The sequence below is a fragment of the Polyodon spathula genome, chromosome 4 (assembly GCF_017654505.1).
Source record: "Polyodon spathula isolate WHYD16114869_AA chromosome 4, ASM1765450v1, whole genome shotgun sequence".
In the NCBI taxonomy this organism is placed as follows: Eukaryota; Metazoa; Chordata; class Actinopteri; order Acipenseriformes; family Polyodontidae; genus Polyodon; species Polyodon spathula.
This window is the reverse complement of record NC_054537.1, coordinates 58,540,870-58,560,358: the sequence shown is the minus strand read 5'-3', so window position 1 is coordinate 58,560,358 and position 19,489 is coordinate 58,540,870. Positions and strand designations below refer to the sequence as shown.

Below are 19,489 nucleotides of genomic sequence, written 5' to 3'. Positions count from 1 at the left end.
GATTTACACTATAAATATGCCTCTGGGTGTTCCAAAGCATTTTGATTTATTTTGTATACTTCAGTGGCCAACTGGTGTTGTCAAGAATTCAGAGCTCCTCTCCCTCGTTGATTATAACTTATAACGCCCTCCCTGTACTCACGTGGTCTCCCCTCCCCTCTGCAGGTGTGTGCGATGGCCTGTGTGAAGCTGCACAGCCTCCTGCAGACGGTGCTGTCTCTGCGGAGGGAGGAGGTCTGCTTCCTGCTGGGCAGGTTGGACGGGCCGCTCTCTCACTCGCTGGCGGGCGGGCGTGCAGACTCCTTCACGTACCTGGTTCCCATAGTGAGAACCCTGCTGGACCAGCACTACGAGATGCTGGAGCTGCCCTTTCTTCTGCCCAATATGCCCTCCACCAATGGCAGTGTCACCCTGTTTGAGGATCTGCAGAACTACTGCAGCGCTGTGGAGTGGCAGACATTCATCGAGAAGCATGTGAGGCTCCCCTGCTCTCTTTCTACCTAGTCTGCTTCCAACCGCATAGACGGTTTTAAACCATCTTTAAACAATAGCATCTTTTAATATTTATCAGGTCTCGTGATGCTTATCAACGTGGCAGAAGCTGAATTTGTTTAAAGATGGCAAAGTAGGAAAAATGACCTCAAAATTTGTACATACAGCATGTAAGATTCGAGCATGAAACTCCTTTTCATCACTTTTCAAATTTTTTCGTCTATATGGCATTGGTTACCAGCACTTTCAAACCCTCCCCCTCCATAAGCTCTGGGTTTGTAACATTTTTGGTGGTGCCAAAGGGTCAGGGGGCAGATTTCCCTATACTTGCGTTGAGGTTAGGTGAAAAAATTGAAAATAAACGATGACGCCTCATTAAATACACAAAAGTGGTGCTTTTAAAATTAAACCAGTTTTACTTTCTGAATAGGGGGACCAGATAGCCAAAGTGAAAAATCGGGACACTTTCAGTTGGTGAGGGGTGTCAAGAAACCTTGCGAACTACTGCACAATGCAAGCAAAGCAAACTATGTGTCTTTCTTCTGTAGATACTTTTTTTTTTTATTCCTTCACCTTCCTGTGTGCATTGCAATTAGGCAAAAACAAAAACACTGAAATATAATTTTAAAAAATCACTCCAAAGCGGTTAAGTTTCTTGGTTACTGCTCAGATGACAACAATTTTTTAATCAGCCTATCGGGGCGTCTATACAGGCTTTTCTGTGACCTGTACTGTACAGTAAGGGTGGGACAAAGTCAGTGCTGCATTGTTTTGATTTAGGTTGCTAAAATCTAGTTTTCAGCATTAGACGTAAAATGCCAAAAATGAACGACAAAACAAAACAAGCAAAGTATATTTTTGCTGAGGATCGTGTCAAGACATTTTCCAAAGAAACTGTACATGCAGATGGAGGTAATTGTTTTGCACTTCTTGTAATGTGACTTTAAGCAAATACGATCGATCGCTACTTGCTTCAGAATCACATGTTTAACAAATGGCTACTGCAGAGGCTGCTGAACAGAACATAAAACAAACAGCTTTCAGAAAACAAACTAGAATGTCAGCGCAGACAAAAAAGTATTCCTGTGTCTGTTGTACCCAAGTTAAATCCGCACTACAGGTACAATCAAGCACAGCTACCTCTGTTCAAACGACCTGCTGTTTACTTTTTAAACACAGTTAGAATTTTAGACCCGAATAGGCACTTTTTCTTTGTTTTGACTCAGTACTGATAAAATAATTCCTGGATGAGACAAATAACATTGCGACTTTAATAAAGAATGCCAGATACCTTTGGGTAACAGAGTTTTGGGACTGTTTGTAATTGATGTCCACATCTATAACTTGGCAAAGCTTTGCCTTACACTTCTAACCAACTCAGTGGATGCAGAATGTGCAGTCTCAATGTAGGGGCAAATCAACACCAGACAGATTGGCAGCAACTGTTTGGAGATGTTGCATGCTTGCCTTTTAACAAATGACAGCACTCTGTTTTAGTAAGGAAGCAAGTACCACTATTCTTAGGCTTTGATAGTGCTCTGAAATATTAGGCGTATTTAATGTTTAAACAGGTCTGTGAAATGTCTATGAAGTCCTAATTATAACCCTAATCATAAATGGATGACTTGACCATGGGCATATGATTGAATCCGTTTTTCCCCCCACTGTGTTCAGTACTTTTTTGCTTTTTAGTGACAAGCTTGTCAACAACACCAGCCATCATGACACTTCACTAGTAAAACTGGAAGCACAGGTGCACGCACTAAGAAGAACACATGATGCATACTGCATCATATGACTGCAAGTTAACACGATTGGATAGCTGCAATGCAAACAACTCACTCAAACAACACGCCGTAAACCAGCAGAGTATGCTGTTGCACTGCAAGACAGTACAGCAGCCACATTTACGAAATTTCCTAACGGGAAAATAAAAACGTCACATTTTATGACTGGGTTTTCATCGTTTACTCTAAAAATCGGTACAAATGGCGTCCCGACGGTACCTCGATCGGGACGCGGGACAAAGCCCCGAATATCGGGACGATCGATTTTACCAGGACGTCTGGACACCCTGCTCTGAAAGGGTCGAAAAATTCAAGTTACTCGCAGTCTGATCATGTATAAACAATAACTCAGAGTGATTTTTAAAGTAGAGTTATTGTAAATTTCATTACAATGATTGACTGCATATACACAGCTGAAATAAGACTTTCAGTCATGTTTTGTAACTTGGATTATAAATTAAATCGCTTCCCAAACTATAAAGAATATTTATGTAATAAGCACTTATAATGATACGATTTCTGATTGACATTTAATAATACAAATACAAAGCAAATATATTTATAATCTTAATTTTATTTTAACTATTAAATTAAAATGGCTTAAAATGGGCATCTCATTTTCTTGCTTTTTGTCTATAATTGACACCCGCTCGCACCGTCTTTGTTGTCTAAAAATGACTGCGCAACAAGCAAGCAAGTTAAGTAATGAAAGCACGTCACTCAGTAGCGGTGGCATGGTAAGTTTGACGGGGCTACACCCCACTTTGTGTGGGCACACATAAATCCATTCAAATCATTTTCAATAACAGAAGTGGACCAGCGTGAACAGCAAGCATTTAAACAAACCTGAAGGACAGATAGAAGTTACAGGAGAGGAGTCATTATCTGAAGAAGTTAAATAATAATAGTAAACTAAAAAAAAAAAAGAAATATCACTGTTATGGAGTGTATTGACGCGAATGGGAATGAATGTGCAGACAGAGTGTGTGACTAAAGTTTATTGATTTACGGCATCTTGCAAACAGAGTGAGTTTTAAACAAGGAAGATTTTTATATTACCAGATAAAGTCAATGATTATTTGTTCCTGTATTATGGTGTGTTGCCAATAAATATTGCTTGTTAGGGAACACATACCCTGTAGATAGCAGCGACCTTTGGCTAGGTCGGCCAGGGTGCCCTTGGCTCACCACGCACCAGCGACCCCTGTGGTCTGGCCTGGCGCCTGCGGGTTTGCTTGCAAGCATCCCAGAGCTGCGTTGTCTTCCGACGCTGTAGCTCTGGGTGGCTGCATGGTGAATCTGCAGTGTGTAAAGATGCGGGTGGCTGACAGCACACGCCTCGGAGGACAGGGTGTGTTCGTCTTCGCCCCTCCCGAGTCAGCGCAGGGATGGTAGTGGTGAGCTGAGCCTAAAAATAATTGGACACGACTAAATTTGGGAGAAAATGATAAAAAAAATAATAATTGTTGACGACCAAATTTATCTGAAAAAAAGCACAGCGTTTTGCTAAAACCACCCACAAATAGACAACATGCTTAACTATTTTTCTCCTGCAAAACGTAATTAAAAACCGCCACATTTTGAGAAAAAAAAGCGGCACTTCAGCTGATATCCGACTGGTCAGACAGAAGGCTCTCGTGGGCCGGATTAGGCCCTCGGGCTGCCAATTGAAGAACGCTGACATAGTGCATGCAGCTGAACTTCTACACCAAAATAATTAAGCCAGCAAATCAGGAGAAACAAAATTGGTGCATAATAAATCATTTATACTAGTCAACTTATTTTACAGCAAAAACATTCCAGCGCTGTTCAGTTCGCAAATTTAAGTCGTTAAGAAGATTTTCTCTGTTTCATCCGTAAGGTTCTTTTCAATGTGCAGAACTGCCAAGTGATTCGGTCGTTCTTGGCTCATACATAATGGTTCAAGTATTTTGTAGTCTTGGTAGGCAGACTTAACAACACAGTACCATAATATTGAATACAAAAATAAAATACACAATACTGAATATGGAAATGAAAGTAGACTCTGACCCAATCTGACCCTTTCTGGTTTCCTCACTTTGTACGAGAGCCGGTGGTCTGTGAAAGGCTTGTGCCAGTGACTAGGATGCTGAACTAGTAACGCGGATTTTCAAAATGTTATTCGATAGGTACACTGTTTTTCACGTATTTTACCATTGTGAGGTGGAATTTAAAAAAAACTTATCATGCATAAAGATATAATTCCCATCAAAAGGTATGTCCAATTATTATATATAACCCAACACCTATTTCCACCTCTCTTTTCTTTATATGTAATTTAACCTGTCAGTTTGCTGTTTCTAAGTCTCCTCCTCTCCTCTCTCCTCTCTCTCTCTCTCTCTCTCTCTCTCTCTCTCTCCTCTGCACTCTTCCAGATCCAGCCTGTCATGGCTCAGTACGAAGATGATACGTTTGGGAAGAGCCACGACCTGATGTCTAACTTTTGGAATTCTTGTTTTGATGCGCTGATGAGCAGCTCTCTGCGGAGAGAGAAGGAGAAGGCTGATAGCAGAGCCAAGTTCCAGGTACGCTTTCCACAGGGGCAGACACAAGCCCCACTGAGCTCATAACGTCGCTCATTGAAAATAATACTTCTGAATTCATGTACAATGTCACGACGAAACCGCTGCCCCCTTAGAGTAAGATGAATCAAATGTAATTTGTTCAGTGCTCGGCACTTAAGATTCTCCATCCTAGCTCAAAACCATCTAAAGGCAGATTCAGAGAAATATGAGAACACAGGTTTTTAAAGGGAACTAGAATATGAACGTATTTCTTTTGAAAGAGAAGTTTAGTGCCAGCTGCTCTGTTACTCTGTGTTGTGCCGTGCTGTGCAATGCATGTGTTTCTGTTGCGTCATAACCCGACTCTGTGTGTACTGTCCAGGAGTTGATTGTGGAGCCCTACCTGAAGAGGGTGCGCTCTGAGAACCTGCGCTATGCAAATATGCTGAAGCAGATGAACAACCACCACAGTACTGTGCTGCGACAGTGGAGATCCCTGAGGAGACTGCTGACCTGCCAGAGAGGGGCCTGGGCAGAGAGGTACAGTACCACTGTTTGTCTAGCTGTGTGTGTGCGTGTGTGAGTCTATATACCTATATACCTGAGAGGTACTAATCTGTGTGTGTGTGTGTGTGTGTCTATATATATATATATATATATATATATATATATATATATATATATATATATATATATATATATATATATATATATAGAGAGAGAGAGAGAGAGAGAGAGAGAGGAGTAAATGTAGACTGGAGAGGAGGGCCATAGTGGTAAATTATGATACAGCATAAGTAAATAAATAAGAGAAAATGTTTTTGAAGTTCATACAGCGTAGTTTTTTTGCCTGGACATCATATTTGTTTACATCTTCAAGTCAGAAAACAGTGACAGTGATGTTTTAATCACCATTGTAGTGTTTGGAGCATCTTTCTTTTGTAGTATGTTTTGTAATAAATTTTCTGTTAACTCACAGAATCGCTGTTCAGCAGTTTTTTTGACATTCAGCTATTTTCTCTTGTTGTGAGGTGTGGAGGTTAAAGGTGTTCCTTTGAAAAGGGGCAGGACTGACATTGATGTGAACCAGTCACACATCAGAGGGAGACTATTGCCAGGTGGTGTAAGGATATTAAGGCAGTAGTTATATATACACATCGATACACTGTGTATATAGAAAATTAAGAGTCTCTTTACTCATGAAGTTGCCTGGCTCTCCCCACAGGAAAGAGGTGGAGGTGATGTGGAAGCTGTCGAGTGCGGAAACCTACTCCAAAATGAGGCTGAAGCTGGTCCCCAATTACAACTTTGATTCTCACTCTGAGGCCAGCGCTCTGCGGGACAACATGGGTATGCTCACACCTGACTTCCTTTCACTCTCATCTACCCTGTTCTAGTTTCTGATTCAATAGGAAGCCATTCAGAAATCATTCACACATTATCCACATTATCCAGTGATACAAGTATGTGAATCAAAATGTATTTCAACATTGAAGATGCTGAGAAAGACGTCTAATCAGAATGTTTGCCATTGAATTGATTAAGTTTCTTTTTGTTCATTTTATAAACAATTTGCACAGCCAGGATAGATATAAGATTTAATTCTGTAGTTTCCCAATGCGGGCCCTGTTTTTTTAGCTGGATCCAGGTAAGTGAGGATGTGAAACACAGTGCCTGTGTGATTTCTGGTTTGCCCCATGTGTTCCAGGTGCTGACCATCTGCACAGCCCCACAGAGTCCATCCCACTGGCCGTGGCCAAAGAGGCGAAGGTCAGCGAGATGGAGGATGACCAACTGGGGGATGAGGACCTGGTCTTTCTGGACAATCAGTAAGTCACTGCGCAACTCAAGAGACTGTGCGTGCAGTTAGGTTAGTATATATTGCAGATAGCACAGCACCATCAGTGTGGTGGAACAACACTGATGCGCATGAGCCTGGAACCTGAACACCGAACCTTGTCTGGGGAATCTGGCTACTCATGCACACGCCTAGTTATAGCACTTCAGTCTCAAGTGGCTGTCGGTACATATGTATCATTTGAACATGTAGATACTGAGGGTATAGGTCATGGTGGTACATTAATTTGTTTCATAACTGTTTGCTCTGTAATGTATGTTATTGATAGATTGCTTAACACTAGAATAATAAAATGTGCGGCTTCGATATGAAAATTAAAAACAAACAATCGGATACAACTTAATATTTTTATTTATGAACATCATACATAACATTTTCAGAGCAGAAACACATTTACATTGAAAATTACAAGTTTTTTTATTTTTTTCAAAAAGAGCACATATACATAAACATGAAAAACTGTAATAAAATAAACTTTACGCAATAAACTTGTGTAAACAGGTGTAGAAAGCTGTATGCACATATAAAATTCTAAAACATAAATAACTAGTTATAAAAATAGCATAAAACTAAAATATTATGCAGCGTGAAAGTGCTTGGAGTTCAAAGGCTCTGTGTCTGTTCAGAGTTCAATTACAGCTTTCTCAGTAGAATCTACGCAGAAAACACGCTTTTCAACTGTACCAGTGCATTTGCCACGGACTGCCTTTTCACAACGGGCGCAGGCATCAAAAGTTCTGTTTTTGTTGTATTTAGCAAGCTGGCATAGTCTTTTATTCCGTGTGGCAGTGGGCGCAGCACTGGCTGAAGGTTGAGGGGCATTTGCCAGCTGGCTTTTGTGTCTTTTATCAAAATGTTTCTGCCGTAGCTCTGCCATTGAATCTGCAAAATTAAGTCCCTCCTGAGTGATTGTGTTGCCGGTGCACTCCTTGTACAAAGCCAAAGCGTTGATGGCTGCCAGGTCCAAAACATTATAAAAAATAGCCACAGGCCATCTGCGAGTACCATTTTTGACAATACAGCCATGCCATTTGATCCAGTATATCCGCACCGTACTTCGTTGCATTGTGAAATGCAACAGTCTCTAGCTTTAGTTACTGATCTGTGCAGAGAGTTTTTTTTTGCACTGTCAGACTCAGGGTGGCACAGTCGTTCCGTCTGAGAAATGTAGTGTAAATAATAATAATAATAATAATATATGATGTGGAGAATGACTTTCATTAGTGTTTCCGCACTCAACAGGAGTATATAATACATTCTTTCACAATGACTTTGATTTTATAACAAAGCCCAGACTAAACTGTCAGCTATATTGTATTGATTTCAGTATGCCACATAAACTGCAGGTCTTGTGGTTGAAAAAACAAGTGCTTCTAACTTCAATTCATTTTTATGATTCTGCAGCTGAAACACCATATGGGTACTTAATTCAAATATTTAGTAACACTTAAGAGCAGACATGCACTATGGTGGTGCTGGTGTTAAATTTCAACAGATCCTCGTGAATCGAAATACCCATTGAAACAGGTTAAGCTGTACGTGATTGGCTAGATTTGGTTTATGGAAAATTGATACACTGTGGAACTTTAACACATGTAGGATAATGTACTGCTGAGAGAGCTGGAAAGCAGGCTGGTAACTAACGGAATGTGTCTATGAATGAACATGTTACTCTTTCTTTTTCTCCCTCTCCAATTTACACCCTTCCCCCACACTCTCTCTCCCTTTCTGCCCTCTCTCACCCCCCCTCTTACTTTTTCTCTCTCTCCCTCTCCTCGCTCTCTCTTCCTCTCCCCCCTTCTCCTCTGGCAGGGTGGACGAGGAGGAGCAGAATCAGAAAGAGAAGCTGGTGATCTCAGAGGACTGTGAGCTCATCACCATCGTTGCCGTGATACAGGGTCGTCTGGAGGTCACCACACAGCACATCTATTTCTACGATGGCAGCGCAGAGAAGGAGGAGACTGAGGAAGGTAGGTGTGGTCTGTGCAGAACCAGCAATATCAGCTTGAGAAGTAAAACAAATCATTCTTTAAAAAAAGTGCCAATGACAAATGAATCCTTTCAGTTGTACAAACTGTGACTTGTATTGGTGACGTCAGACCCGGAACATACTCATGGTACTGAGGGTGAAATGTAAATGCGCTTGCTTGCGTTGGTTTATTTAAACACAAAATAAAAGGTTGACCAGATAAAACATGGCAGTTTGGGCCAAAATAAATAGCCAAACAAAAAGAACAGACACCAACAAATATACTGTTTACGAACGCTAAACAAGTATTGTGCTGGCCCTCCAGTGCGGTAGCAATTGTTGTACTTTTTAATTCTGGTTTTAATCTCCTCTGCACACCCATTCTCCACTTACGAACACACAACCCCAAGTGAGTGAACTGTGCAACTCTTTATACAGCAGTGCTGGGATTCAATTACTAATGAATTATTCACTTGAACCCCAGCACATGAACTAATTTATGCATTCCCCATGCTCACATATTAATACACATTTTATCTGCACGTGAAGCGATTGTGCAATCCCTGTGCCTAAATACAACACCCATGCTAAATATCCCACATTTATATCTCATGCACCAATATACATAAACACCAACATTAACACACCACACTCAACAGATAACACATAATACACACATGGGCAGGGCACACTGCCACACAAGTATTATTATTATTATTATTATTATATTGCTTTATTGTTACTATTACAAAACACAACACGGCACGCCATTTCAGTTCCCTTTTACTGTCTTTTGTCTTTGTGAAGTACTCACTTGTTTATTGTTGGTGGGAGCATACAGGAATGTAAACACCTTTCAGGTAAAAAAAAAAAAAAAAAACCTTGAAAGCATGCAGACATGAATGATGGGGTGTATTGCTCTATTGACATGAATGATGGGGTGCATTGCTCTGTTGAGATGAACGATGGGATGTATTGCTCTGTTGACATGAATGATGGGGTGTATTGCTCTGAGATGAGTGATGGGGTGTATTGCTCTATTGAGATGAACGATGGGGTGTATTGAGATGAACAGTGGGGTGTGTTGCTCTGTTGAGATGAACAATGGGGTGTATTGCTCTATTGAGATGAATGATGGGGTGTATTGCTCTTGAGATGAACAATGGGGGATGAACGTGGGGTGTATTGCTCTATTGAGATGAATGATGGGGTGTATTGCTCTGTTGAGATGAACGATGGGGTGTATTGCTCTATTGACATGAATGATGGGATGTATTGCTCTGTTGACATGAATGATGGGTTGTATTGCTCTATTGAGAAACGATGGAGTGTATTGAAATGAACGATGGGGTGTATTGTTCTATTTGGATGAATGATGGGGTGTATTGCTCTATTAAGATAAAATTATGGGGTGTATTGAGATAATGATAGGGTTATTGCTCTATTGAGATGAACAATGGGGTGTATTGAGATGAACGATGGGGTATATTGAGATGAACAATACGATGCATTGAGATGAATAATGGGGTGTATTGCTCCGTTGAGATGAATAATGGGGTGTATTGCTCCGTTGAGGTGAATGATGGGGTGTATTGCTCTATTGAGATTAACTATTGTGTGTATTGAGATGGATGATGGGGTATATTGCTCTGTTGAGATAAACAATGGGGTGTATTGCTCTGTTGAGATGAACTATGGGGTGTATTGAGATGAATGATGGGGTGTATTGCTCTGTTGAGATGAACGATGGGATGTATTGCTCTGTTGAGATGAACGGTGGGGTGTATTGCTCTGTTGAGATGAATGGTGGGGTGTATTGCTCTATTGAGATGAATGATGGGGTGTATTGCTCTATTGCTGTATTTTTACACGTTATTGTTTTCCAAATCTCCCAATCTTGCATCAGTCAATCCTGTATGTTGATATATTTTGTTTGCAGTACCGATAATAGCAAGTTAGTTATACCAATATACAGACATTTAGATTGTCAATTCTTTCATTCTTTTGCGTGAAATGCAATTGGATTAAAATGTCACTGGACAAACCCCTGACTGCAAAACAAACATTACACAGCACCACCGCAGCCTATACCAGTGGTTAGCAAAAAAATAATAATGTAATATTCCAGCAAAAGCTTTGCTTTGCCCCACAGAATTTACTTATGCCTTTTTTACTCAAAACTCAGATTATAACCTTCAGAAAGTAAATGTTATTACTCTCGTCATAACAGAAAATAGGCAATGGGGCCAGTGTTTGGAAAGCATGAAGCATTTGATGGTGACTTATCTGTATCCCCTGATTTGACTGCCAATTCTGAAGCAGTGCTTTGTTGATCCTGTTTCTTATGTTAATCCCACACATCACTGGCCATTTTAGAAACTGTCATGCAAATCCTGGTAGAGGTAGAAAATCAAACATGTGATACGTATTGTAATATCTATTAACTGTGTAATTTATGGCGGAGACACAGGTGTGGATTTTTGTCTTCATGTGCAGCAATGTTCGTTTGAATATTCAGAGAGTTTCCATGCACTAAAGGAAATAATATTACTCCATACTGCTGTTTTCACATCACTTCTACTCTTGTTGATCAACCAATGAGCACTGACAAAAAAATTAAATGGGCAGATATGTGTGATGCATGCCAAAAATGTAATCCTGATGAGAATGAAAGCTCAGCCAATCAACGTGCAGGGATTATACAGAAGCTAATGCTGGCCAATAGCAGCTAACAGAAGCAGTATGAGGAATCAGAATGCAAGCAGCATGAATTGTGCAGGATGAAAGCTGGACAGTGGTGCTGTTTTAAGATGAAAGCTGATTAAGAGTGGCCACAGTGGCTCATTTGAGAAGTTTTGGCCTATACTGCATGCACACTGTAAGATGAAATAACCCCCATAGAACAGATGGCAAATCTTGACATGCTTCCTGGAGCTCAAGGGATTAAATTAATATGCCCGCTGTCTGTGGTGGTCTGGTTTATATCACGAGGTACAAAAGCCCCTTGCTTCAGTAATATATGCTCTCCAAGCTGGATTGATACCACACGTAAGGATTCTAAATCGCCTTTTGTCTGGGGAAATGATTTACCTGCTGCAGGTGTTCTGATATTTCCTGTGACAGTTGTGGTTTAATTGTGGATGATGCTTGAGTAACCGTGAGAGGCTCAGCAGTGCTGTGTTTCTGTCTGCAGGAATTGGGTTAGATTTCAAGCGGCCTCTGTCCCAGCTGAGGGAGGTGCACCTGCGACGTTACAACCTACGCAGGTCAGCCCTGGAGCTGTTCTTCATCGACCAGGCACACTACTTCATCAACTTCAAGAAGAAGGTGCCTTTTCATTTATTCGTTTATGTATTTCTAAACTCACTGCACTCCTTCCTCAGGACTTGAGACTGCGACATTTGTATAGGACACATATCTGCCCTGTTAACACTACACATATCTACCCAACTAACGCTACACATGCCTGTCCTATTTACACTACACATCTTCTCTGTTAACACTACACATCTGCCCTATTAACACTACAAATATCTACCCAGCGAACGCTACCCATATCTGTCCTATTAATGCTAATATATACACACAAACAGTACTATTGGGTAACAGTTAACACAGGAAGTATTTATTGCTGTTCTTGTTACACTTGTGTCTCTGGATTTTTGTTTCTAACTTTAATTATTCTTGAACTGTAACCTTGTATTACAGTGTAACATGTGTAAGTCACTTTGGATGAATGCATCTGCTAAATAAATAAATAAATAAAATTAAAATGGTTACACTTTCAAATTCTAAGCAAGTTACAAGCTTAGTGGCACCATTAATCAATAAAATAAACATATTTATTTATTTTTTTACTTCAAATATTACAAATAGCTGCCTGTTAACAAATGTTAATGTTAGTTCAGCTCCGAGTTCGTCTTCATCATACGGACGGCTATTGTTAAAATAGAGCTGCAGCATTCAAGCTGCAGTTGGTCTAACTCTGGAATGGCACCACCTCCCTAATGTGCTTGCTGAAAAATCTCAAACTGCTGGTTGATCCACTTTGTACAGAGGAATGCTGACTTTTACACACATTTTAACAAAATCTGAAACAGTTTCGCGCGGTTCTTTGGCAGTTGTAAGACGCTGAAATTATCCCAACACAGTGGTCTGTTGTTCCTGCCTCATCTTGTTTACGTTTTCTTTCATATAATTTAGCGCTTCCCATGTGTTCTACAATGGTCTGCCTATGAGTGTAATCTACAGCCTTCTGCATGAGGTACAAAACAGCGTATTACCATCGACATGACATTCGTCATTGCCAGACTCGTTGACCTGACCTTTAGGGGTGATTTTTATTGTTTTCGGCATCTTTGAACAGCTCTGAAGTAAATTGAACTTGAATACCGGAAGCAGTTTTATTAGACAGCTGTTACGTAAGCTTATGCAAAGTTGCCTGTGTTACTTGTATTGATTTGGTTATTATCAAATAAACAAAAAAACCCTTGTATGTTTTATAGTGTTACTTTTATAGTGTTAAAAAAACAAATCACTGATAACTTAAAGTCCATGTTTTTCCGTGTTATTCCGCAGCAAACGGATACCTACGATCCCTGTTTATCACTAATTACAATAAGCACTGCAAAGCGGACAATAATAGACTACATTCAAAACAAAAAAAACCCCAAAAAACAAGGTTCACAACAATAACAGAAGAATTTAAACAAACATTTTTAAAAGAGCAAGAAAATAAAAATAGAACAAGAAGAGAAATACCCACTGCCCTAAACCTCACAACGTCGTATTCGCGTTCAGTGGGAGAAACAAGAACATTTCACCTGATAAGAAAAGACCTGGAAAAACACCTTTTCAAATATTATCTTGACAGTACAAAAAAAATGGGGACAACCTTTGACCAAGTTCTCTCCGAAGCATTCTTGGCAGCGTTGCGCAGACATAACTATGATTGCAGCATTTTCTACTGAAGCCTGTCGAAGTTCACACAAACAAAAGAAACTGTCTCAGCTTAAAGATGGTAAGAAACATAGAATACCTAAAATAATAATATGGGTCAGAATATATTACCACGCAAAAATATGTCTCTCGTTGGTTTTGAGCTAGTAACGCACTTATGCTAGTAATATGTGTGTGTGTGTGTGTGTGTGTGTGTGTGTGTGTGTATATATATATATATTATATATATATATATATATATATATATATATATATATATATAGATATATATTAGATACAGATCTAGATATATATATATATATATGCTATATATATATATATATAAACAGTGCCTAATGCCGCACCTCCATTCTTGATACGCTCAGTAGGCACCAAAAGGAACGGGCACTTTTTATTCACAATACACACAGGTCAGGAACTGACGACATTCCAACCCCAACCAGGCCGCCACTCTCCTATATACAGCTCAGGCAGACCTGGGTGGAGGCAATAAATAAAGTAATATATTTTATAAATCATCTCCTTCAGCCTTTTTCAATCCACCTCCCCAAGATTCTTCCACAAAAGCCTGTCTGCTGTGTCCCTCATCCACGTTGCTCCGGCGTGTTTCCTAATTTCATCTTGCCATCTTCTTTGATGTCGTCTTCTTGGTTGCTGTATATCTCTTGGAATCCAGTCTAGTATCTCCTTGGTCCAGCGATGGTCTTCTGTTCTTGCTACATGCCTGGCCCACTGCCATGTCAGTTTTTTCGCTCTTATAATAACATTGCATACTTTTGTTTGCGCTCTTATCCATTCTGTCTTTTCCTGTCTCTTCTTGTTATTCCCACCATGCATCAACTCCATTGAGTCGTTTGTAATTTTTGAGTCATTTTTGCATTAAGGGTCCAGGTTTCGCACTCGTAAGTTAGCATTACATTTTATTCAACAATACAGTATCTATCCATTTATTCACCTGTAGCAGAAAAGCTATTTCGCACACTGACCAACTCTGATCCACTTTGCAGTCATAGTAAATAACAGATCCAAGATACCGTACAATCGCACACTGTACCAGTGTTGGTGAAATGGTATCGTTTTATAAGCTTAAGTGTGTGTGTGTGTGTGTGTGTGTGTGTGTGGCTCTCTTTCTGTTATAATTTCTCTCCCTGTCTGTAACCTGCAGGTTCGAAACAAAGTGTACTCTCGGATCCTGGGTCTCCGTCCTCCCAACCTTTTCTACTTTGGGTCTCGCTCACCCCAGGAGCTGCTTAAGGCGTCTGGGCTCACACAGGTAAGGCCTGCCCCTGCACACACAATTCTGCACAGGCTGCGCTGTGTGGTTCTGCAGACCCTTATAAAAATATCCCACAGTACAATATAGCCAAGTGTAAGAAATCGTAGTTAGACATTGTAAAGCCCAGAGAGGTATTTTATAGCATTTTATTAAACATGGCAAGCCAGGGTAAAGTGGTAAAATGCATAGTATAACCATGAAAAAAACATGGTAGAACTGCAAAAAATACTGAGGTAAATTTTTTGTAACGGGAATAATGCTTGTTCCTGTTTTTTGACTCGTTTCAGAAATGGGTGTGCAGAGAAATCTCCAACTTTGAGTACCTGATGCAGCTGAACACCATCGCTGGCAGGACCTACAACGACCTCTCCCAATACCCTGTGGTGAGCTGTCTGTCTGAATCCAGTGCTAAGGAAGTCTGTGTGTGAGTTGCTGTCTCTAAAGACCTTCTATATACACAAGATAGTCAACTCCGCTGATTTAATCTTGGAACTTCTGTTGCTGCCAAAGCGGTGCATCATGGGAATCTGAAGAGTACTGGTGGCAATTTTTTGCCTATCTCTATAATATAAAGTCTGCTTCATTTCCTATTCAAAGCTTTCTCTTTTGAAAAAGATTGCACTTTTTAGCACTTTGGTGATAAAGAGCCCTTGTCAGGCCAAGTGAAAACATTGAAATAACACGTATGTGTTAAGGAGGGGTTTCTAAACAAATCCAGGTGAATCTTGCTAAAAAAAATGCAATTGTTTTCAAAAGAGAAAGCCTTGAATGGGAAATGAAGCAGACTTTACATTGTAGAGAAAAGTCACCACCGGAACTCTTTGGATTCCCATGATGCACTGCATCGGCAGGGAAGGGGAAAAAAGGGGGAGTTGACTATCTTGTGTGTATAGAAGATCTTTGATGTCTATCAAAGGGAGTGTGGCCACCCGATTTAAGAGCATCCTAGTGGGCACAATATCTGAGTGTAAATGTAGTGTGTGATTTGTCTGTCTGTCAGTCTTCACTGTCAGTGAAGTCAGTGGTTTAGAGAGTGCCTGTGAGTCTATACACACTGCAATGTTTAGAAATACTACAAAAAACTGAGTAAATTCAATGACAAATGTTTTCAATTTAAGTTTATTTTAGTAATACTACATTTAACATAATTGAGTGTTTTATAGTTTTACAGTGATTTTATCCCTGTCTGTGTCTGAACTGGCTGCCTGTGGGTTGATGTGTTCCCTTAGTTCCCCTGGATCCTGTATGACTACAGCTCCGATACTCTCGATCTAGACAACCCTGCCATCTTCCGCGACCTCTCCAAACCCATCGGAGTGGTCAACAGCCGGCACGCCATGGACGTGAAGGAAAAGTGAGGACGCTTTCCGTGACTTATTCCTGCAGCTTGTCTCATAAGTCGGGCATCACAGCATGCTTGGCAATATCGGTTGTCTTTCTTTTTGTTTCCTAATGATTCACAGGATATATTTCAGAGGTGCCACTTGCATAAATGTAAATAACAACCCATTTTGCCAGCCCTTAAACCGTACTGGCTAGACCATAACAATGTGCAGCCATGTTGTTCTTTTTGTTTCACAATGTGCCCTGTACACCTTTCACAGTGTGTCTCTGTCTCTGTTTCTGTGCGCAGGTACGAGAGTTTTGAGGACTCCACAGGCACCATTGATAAATTCCACTATGGCACACACTACTCCAACGCAGCGGGAGTCATGCACTATATGATCCGGACTGAGCCCTTCACCACCCTGCACATTCAGCTGCAGAGCGGCAGGTAGGGCACAGCACACAGGCTTCATACAAGGGCTTTGTTGGCTTTCATAACTGCATCCTGTATTTTTAGATCACTCCTTTGCAGTGTAGGCTCAAAAAGTACCCTAATGTACTGCTTAAATGCAACTGTAGTTAATAATTTGTAGTTTAGTTTAATATGGCTATCTTTTAAGTTTAACATTAAACAAATGTTTTTGTGTACTTCAAAACGAATGTGATACCGTGTCTCCCCCTTTTGATAGTGTGCTGTCATTGGTCCCCAGGTTTGACTGTGCAGACAGGCAGTTCCACTCTGTGCACGCAGCCTGGCAGGCACGCATGGAGAACCCCGTAGACGTGAAGGAGTTGATCCCGGAGTTCTTCTACTTCCCAGAGTTCCTGGAGAACATGAACGGTAAGTGGAGATGCTGGCTCCCCGGCAGGGGAAAGGGACTGGCCGGTACTCCCTGTGCCATTCTCGGCTGTGTCGCTTTACTGTGATCTGACAAGCTGGAGAGTGCGATCTTAAGCCCTGTGTGAGACAACTGCTCTTCCGAGTTCTTACTATTAACAAACATTAGACACTTTTAGGAAGTGTGTATCAAAGGGGTGCACAATTCTAGTCCTCAAGGACCGGAGCCCCCCTGGACTTTGTTCCACCTGCACCCTAAGTTACTTTAACTGTACCCATATAAATTCCTTCCAGGTCTTCATCAATTATTTAATGATACCTATAAAACCTTGAGGACCAGATTTGTGTGCCACTGGTGTACAGTATGCTTGTTGTTTTTAAAATAAATAAATAAACACCAAAAAACACTTTTAAATGATTTAATCTCAGGAGCTCCCAAGCGGTGCATCCAGTAAAGGCGCTCTGCATGAGTGCAGGATGCACCCTATAGCCTGGACATCGCCGGTTCGAGTCTGGGCTATTCCACAGCCGACCGTGGATGGGAGTTCCCAGGAGGCGGCGCTCAGTTGGATGAGCCTCGCCAGGGGGTGGGGGAAGGCTAGGTCGACCAGGGTGTCCTTGGCTCACCACGCACCAGCGACCCTTGTAGTCTGGCCGGGTGCCTGTGGGCTTGCTTGTCAGCTGCCCGGGAGCTGCGTTGTTTTCCCACACTGTAGCTCCTTGGCGGCTGAATGGTGACTCTGTAGTGTGTAAAGAAACGGTTGGCTGACGGCACACGCTTCGGAGCGACAGTCGCGCAGTCAGCGTCCCCAAGCCGATCGCCATTCGGCTCGGAATTATTATTAAAATTTAAATCATTGGCAAAGAGTTTAACCCTCTTTTAAATTTAGTAACCGTTTCACTACCATTAAAAAAAAAAAAAAAAAAGATTTAATCTCTAAGACGAGTTTAGGGGTCTGCCGATGTCCCCAACCGGGGGTGTAAGTATTCCAAAACCTATTCACTTTGGGTAAGGTGAACCAAGTGGACCTTCGTCTCAAAGCAGTGTTCTCTTGCGGTGTGTGACTCACTTGAGGGTCAGAGTTTGAGGCACTCCGACACCAGTCTCTTGTTGGCTATAGAAAGGGTTTTTAGTAATGTTTCACAAATGTGCCCAAAACAGTCTTCAATCCGGGTTTTCCAGAAGTTAGGCCAACATCGGTAGACGTGTTTGCTACAACAGACGGCCAAGTTGGCTCCTGTTTTGCTGCCGGTTTCAACAGAAGGATGCAATGACAACAGATGGTCTGTCCATTTCATGGTCAACCACACTGATGTATGCATTCCCTCCCATACCTCTAATTCCAGCGGTACTCAGGAAAGTGAAGAGACACAGGGCCATTATCATTCTAGTAGTCTCTTATTGGACCAAGAGGTTTTGGTTCTCGGAGATTCTGGAACTAGCAGAAGCGGGACCTTTGCATCTACCAGTAAGATGCAATCTGCTGTCGCAGAACAAGGGGAGGATGTTGCACAACAACAATCACGGTTACAACTAACTGCCTGGAGATTGAACACCAACAATTAATAAATCAAGGACTATTGGAACAAGTAGTCAACATCTTACTTGCATCTAAGAAGCCGCCTACTTTTTTTTAACCTATTAGGGAAATGGAGAGAAATTGTTCTTGGTGTAATGCCAAATCACTGGATCACACAGATATCTCTCTAGCTACTTTTTTAACTTACCTTAGCCACTTATTCCACAAAGGTCTGTCACTATCTTCTATCAAAGTGCCTGTAGCTGCAATATCCAGCATTTTATCCGGATGGGAAAATCAATCTGTGGGCTCCCATCCTGCTGTGTCTTTAAGATTTCTTAAAGGAGTCAACCACGTAATACCCCCGAAGAGACATATTACGCCTCAATGGAGCCTTAGTCAGGCACTGAGAAAGCTCATGGGGCCACCTTTTGAACTGAAGGCAACATGTGAGGAGATGTTTCTTACGCAGAAAATGGTATTTGTAGTGGCAGTTACATCAGCTAGAAGGGTAAGTGAACTTCAAGCATTAGACACTGATGCACCCTATTTCCAGTCATTTAAGAATAGGATTGTCTGCAGGCCTAATCCCCAATTCTTGCCGAAAGTGGTAACACAATTTCATCTGGACCAGGTCATAATTTTTCCTAATTTCTGCCCTAAACCCCATAAATCAGAAAAGGATGCCAGACACCACCTAATTGATGTCCGGAGAGCGTTGAATTTCTATATTCACAGAACCATCAAAAGAAGGCCATCAGGACAAATTTTTGTTTCTTTTAACCCACAGGCTTGAGGAAAACCTGTCTCTAAACAAACAGTCTTCACCTGGATCTCTTGTTGTATAGTTTTGTCATAGACTGGACAAGAAACGTATTCCAGGATCTATTAGAGCCCATTCATTAACAGGAGTGGCAACTACATGGGCAAATTTAAAAT

The 19,489-nt window shown here is 41.1% G+C and overlaps 1 protein-coding gene across 2 annotated transcripts in view; it reads left to right on the top strand.

The window, feature by feature from the left end:
- LOC121314676 (neurobeachin-like protein 2) overlaps window positions 1-19,489 on the top strand; it is a 125,391-nt gene that overhangs the window by 90,376 nt on the left and 15,526 nt on the right. For both annotated transcript variants that reach the window (XM_041248172.1, XM_041248170.1), the window contains 12 exons: window positions 166-474; window positions 4,676-4,825; window positions 5,187-5,344; window positions 6,030-6,154; window positions 6,513-6,633; window positions 8,475-8,632; window positions 11,825-11,958; window positions 14,756-14,863; window positions 15,154-15,249; window positions 16,096-16,220; window positions 16,500-16,640; window positions 16,903-17,033. In XM_041248172.1, coding sequence (XP_041104106.1) covers window positions 166-474; window positions 4,676-4,825; window positions 5,187-5,344; window positions 6,030-6,154; window positions 6,513-6,633; window positions 8,475-8,632; window positions 11,825-11,958; window positions 14,756-14,863; window positions 15,154-15,249; window positions 16,096-16,220; window positions 16,500-16,640; window positions 16,903-17,033 — 1,756 coding nt within the window. The remainder of the gene's footprint in view (window positions 1-165; window positions 475-4,675; window positions 4,826-5,186; window positions 5,345-6,029; window positions 6,155-6,512; window positions 6,634-8,474; window positions 8,633-11,824; window positions 11,959-14,755; window positions 14,864-15,153; window positions 15,250-16,095; window positions 16,221-16,499; window positions 16,641-16,902; window positions 17,034-19,489) is intronic.